This window comes from Rhagoletis pomonella, unplaced genomic scaffold (assembly GCF_013731165.1).
Source record: "Rhagoletis pomonella isolate Grant_MI unplaced genomic scaffold, Rhpom_1.0 Rhpom_scaffold_00006, whole genome shotgun sequence".
In the NCBI taxonomy this organism is placed as follows: Eukaryota; Metazoa; Arthropoda; class Insecta; order Diptera; family Tephritidae; genus Rhagoletis; species Rhagoletis pomonella.
In genome coordinates, this window is record NW_023458560.1 from 54,595,065 (window position 1) to 54,599,740 (window position 4,676).

The following is a 4,676-nucleotide window of genomic DNA, read 5'->3' on the forward strand; positions in this document are numbered from 1 at the left end:
AATGCATTGACTGCAGTTGTATATTGTTTTATTTTCATTTTATTAAATTATAGGCTTTAATTAATAGTTCACATTTTCCTTAATCTACTTATATATCTTATATTTTCCTTAATTTACTCTTATAATACCATATTTAAGGAATTAAAGTGTATTAAATTGTATGTTTTAATGAAACCATGTGTCAAAATTATTGCTTGTTTTTCATTTATTAATTCTACGATATCGCAAAATCGGTTGCAATCGTAATACAAGGTATTCATTTTTTTTAGAAATACATACACTTTTGAGTTTGCTTTACTGAATCCAATCTCCTCCACAAGACCATATTGCGTATATTCCCCATTGTGCCCAATTTCTAACACAACATTAGCTTTAATAATGACATTGCAAAAAGAAATCCATTTATAAAATTCAACATCTTTATCTTCATTTAATAATTTTTTAAACATTTGTGAATAATTTTGAATTTTTGGCCCAAATGACTTAATTTTTTGCGAAATGTTAAATGTTTCAAAATCAGTTTTTTGTTTTAATGTATACCGTTTCAATATTGATAAGCATATGTTTGTGCGAGATTTTGTTGATCTTGCAATTTCTTTAAAAACTTTATGCTTACTCTCAAAGCGCATTGACCATACTTGCGTTAGAGGTCCAATATTTCGAATAACCCTTGGATAGTGTAGCATTAAATGGTGTTTGGGTCTTAGAGGCAGTTGAAAAATTTCTACAAACATTTTATGGTGCTCTGTAATAAGTATTTCTAATTGAGAAATCATACTATTTGAAATAGAATCTGAGAGAATAATTTTAATAATTTCCATTAAGATTTTGAATAATTCCCATTTACTGTCATTTTCAGGAATCCAATCACCAATTATTATTCCCAGATATTTGGAAAAAACCATCATTTCTGATGCAGAGTACCGAATTTTCAATGTTTTTAAATTATCGAGACAAAGTTGGGGTGGCCTATTTAAGTTGTGAATATGTCCATAATCAAAAAAATTTATTCTGTTATTGATATCATCGATTGTGAAATATTTTTCTGTTCGAATGTAGCTTAATATAATTAAGGATATTTCCAAATTTAAAATGCCTTCGAAAATGTCATGCATAACATCCACTGAATAATTTTCTACAGCATGAAAATCTCTTAAAACATTGAAATTACATTCAGAAACAATACCAGTTTCTTTAGAAGATTTGCTTTTTAAATGAATCTCGTAATTTCTTTTATCTCTAAGATAACTTGGACTTTCAGTTAATGACTTCTGCAGAATATCTTTTTTAAGGGTGCAAAATCTGCACCAATAATTCGAGCTAAAACTTTCGGTAAATCCAAGCATTGAATTAATGCCTTTATTATCGCCGACACACACCGATAGTACGAAATATATTGTGCGGTCTTGAAACGTAATGCCATTTGATTCTAAAGAAATTAATTCGGAAATGACAGGATCGAATATTCTGTTGCCGTAAGCTTTTCTATCCAACGAGTTAAATAACATTAGAGGGAAAATCATTTGCAATTTAGATCTGTGTTCAGGAGGTATGAAAGGAAAAGATACATAGACTCCTCCTAAATTTTGAACTCCGGATCTTGAACCTAAGGGGTTGTTTGTTTCAAAGTCATCAAAGTAAATAATTAGAGGTAATACAAGCGAATTGATGTCTTTACTTTTTAAATATGTACACTTCGAATTCCAGAAAGATGTTTGCATTACATTTTTTATAACTTCCCCATCTAAAGAATTTAATGAGTTTGTATACGATAAAACGGTATCAATCAAATTTTCCATTTCAAATAGTATTTGTAAAATACTTTTAAGAGATATAAAAGAAACATTTACATCGACTGATTTTAAAATTACTTTAGATTTGTTGGCACTACGAAATTTTTCCATTCTTTCGCCGATTTTTATGACTGTGGTTTCTAGATAAAAATTAGAATTTTTATACGTTTTCATGCGAAGGTGTTCTGTCTGGCAGTCAGATAATGACGCTCTAATGGTTTGAAATACATCTTTTACAATAATTTTGGATTCATTGGATTCAATAAAGTTATCTGTTAAAAGCTTTTCAGCAGTGTGAAATGGTTTACTTTGAAGGAAGTTGTTAAATACTTCAACTGTTTTTTGAACTGATGATCTGCAAATGTTTTCGTTACTATATAATTGGCTTACAGTATTGAATATTTCCTCATTTAATTCCACTTCAAATTTTTGGAAACTTGCTTTTGCTGTATTAGCAGAGCGTTTCGTTTCTGTAAAGTGTACATTTTTTGTAGAAGTATTTGGTAAATCCTGGAAGCAAATCTCATCATTTGATGTAACAACGTTGCTTCCTAAAGATAAGTCTGAATTATTAATGAAATGGTTTTGAATATGTTTTTTAAATGAATTGATTTTTGAAAAATATCGAAAGGGTTCACAAGCGAGGCATTTCAAATTGACACTATCAAATTTGTGATATAATTTTATGTGTTCTATGTAGCTTTTAGCACACTTTTGATTTTGTTTACATAAGTAACAGTTCATTTTGTTGTTATTTTAGGCTACTTTCTATAACGATGACAGTTCTGCACTCAACGTTGTAACGCTTGTATAGCTTTGGTCGTATTCTGTGCAAATTTCGTATACATACTTCTGTATAAACGTCCAAATTGGTTTACATGCGTCCGCATACGCACAGTTCAGTGATTGTGTAATTTTGAAGCAAGCGTCAATTGCCAGCAACGCAGTCTCAAATAAAAATAACGTCTCATTGACAACAACATAAGCTGCTGTGATATTTTCTGCAATCGGATTATATAAATTTAAAAAACAAAATTAATTTTTCAATCAAAATGTACAAACCATAACTGGTACCAATCAAAATTATGCTGGGTTGCAGCGTGGCCTTTCTTTGTGCTGCATCGTTTTTTAGTTGCTTCACTTTCTCAAGTACTAAGTTTCCATCCTTAAGAATGTTTCAGTTTTTAAAAATAGATAAATAAAATTAATTATGCCAACTTACTTCATGCAAAGCCAAAAAGCAACCAGTAACCTCTTGCTTAGTCAATTTTCGCCTTTTTTTTGTCCCCTCACACTTGGTGTACGTGGAATTTGTGAGACAATGACATAAGATTAAAAAGCCTTTAAATTGGCAACTGCCATTCAAAATATCGGAAAGGTCCTTCGACTTTTTATTTTTGGCATACTTGCACAGTTTTCTTTCAATTTCAGGCCACAAAGAACTAATTTTGTCGGCACTTAGTGGATGATTTGTGTCGAAATCAACGATCAACAGTTCTGCTCCCTTCGTTGTTTGAAGTACTGGGAAATACTCAAAGTATTGGAATACGGAGTTTTGTGTGGCTAGCAACTTATTGCGTTCTTCAAGCGTCTTCCGCCAATAGTCCAATATTTTGAACCAAGGAGTTACATTGGTTTTTAAAAACTCAACACATTCATTGTGCATTGTATCGACCTCATCAAAAGTAGCAACTGTGGGATTTTGAGGTTTGCATAATTTGCTTTTTAAGTGGTTGTAGATATCCCACAATTTACCGGTTGCATTTCGTTTTATTTTTGATTGATATGGTGTATAGTACAATGATGAAAAGTTTTTTTCGCTTGGAAAATATTCCACAATTTCTGAAGTTAACTTCATAAACCGGTCTGTTGAGATTTTGAATTTTTTAGGGTAATTTAAAGCCTCAAACTCCTTGTAAATTATTACGCGCGCCAAAGTACTACGATGGAAGTTATCTAAATTTCCATTGGCTTTGTAAAAGACTTCAAGAAATTTTCCATCGGTACAATTCAGATAACTTGGCACGGTTTTTTCAGGCTGAGGTTCTGGACTGTATATTAATATGGAATTCGTCCCTGATATTGACGTGTCAGTCACATATGAATTCACCTCAATAGGTATTTCATTTGCTGTTACAGGCATCTAAATAAAAACACTTTAGGTATAGTAAATAGTAAATAGTAAATAGTAAAACAATAGTAAATAGTAAAACAATTTTCCCTACCTCAGAAAGAAATTCGTCATTAAATTTTTTCCAAAATTTAGCTCGCAGTCCCTGTCTGGGTATTAAATTGCATATTCCGTTATAGTCCAAGCTTTTGAACGCCTCCTCATCAAAGCCTTCTTCTAAAATAAACATAAACAAATTTGTTTATCTTTTGATTTCATAGTTGCATGCGCTAAAATGTACATATGTAACGGGTGATTTTTTTGAGGTTAGGATTTTCATGCATTAGTATTTGACAGATCACGTGGGATTTCAGACATGGTGTCAAAGAGAAAGATGCTCAGTATGCTTTGACATTTCATCATGAATAGACTTACTAACGAGCAACGCTTGCAAATCATTGAATTTTATTACCAAAATCAGTGTTCGGTTCGAAATGTGTTTCGCGCTTTACGTCCGATTTATGGTCTACATAATCGACCAAGTGAGCAAACAATTAATGCGATTGTGACCAAGTTTCGCACTCAGTTTACTTTATTGGACATTAAACCAACCACACGAATGCGTACAGTGCGTACAGAAGAGAATATTGCGTCTGTTTCTGAGAGTGTTGCTGAAGACCGTGAAATGTCGATTCGTCGCCGTTCGCAGCAATTGGGTTTGTGTTATTCGACCACATGGAAGATTTTACGCAAAGATCTTGGTGTAAAACCGT

General features: G+C 32.0%; 1 protein-coding gene across 1 annotated transcript; it reads right to left on the reverse strand.

The window, feature by feature from the left end:
- Positions 1-58: 58 nt before the first annotated feature.
- LOC118741715 lies at positions 59-1,700 on the reverse strand. Its single transcript, XM_036473684.1, has one exon. The coding sequence runs from the start codon at positions 1,521-1,523 to the stop codon at positions 120-122; it is 1,404 nt and encodes a 467-aa protein (XP_036329577.1). The 5' UTR covers positions 1,524-1,700; the 3' UTR covers positions 59-119.
- Positions 1,701-4,676: the final 2,976 nt, after the last annotated feature.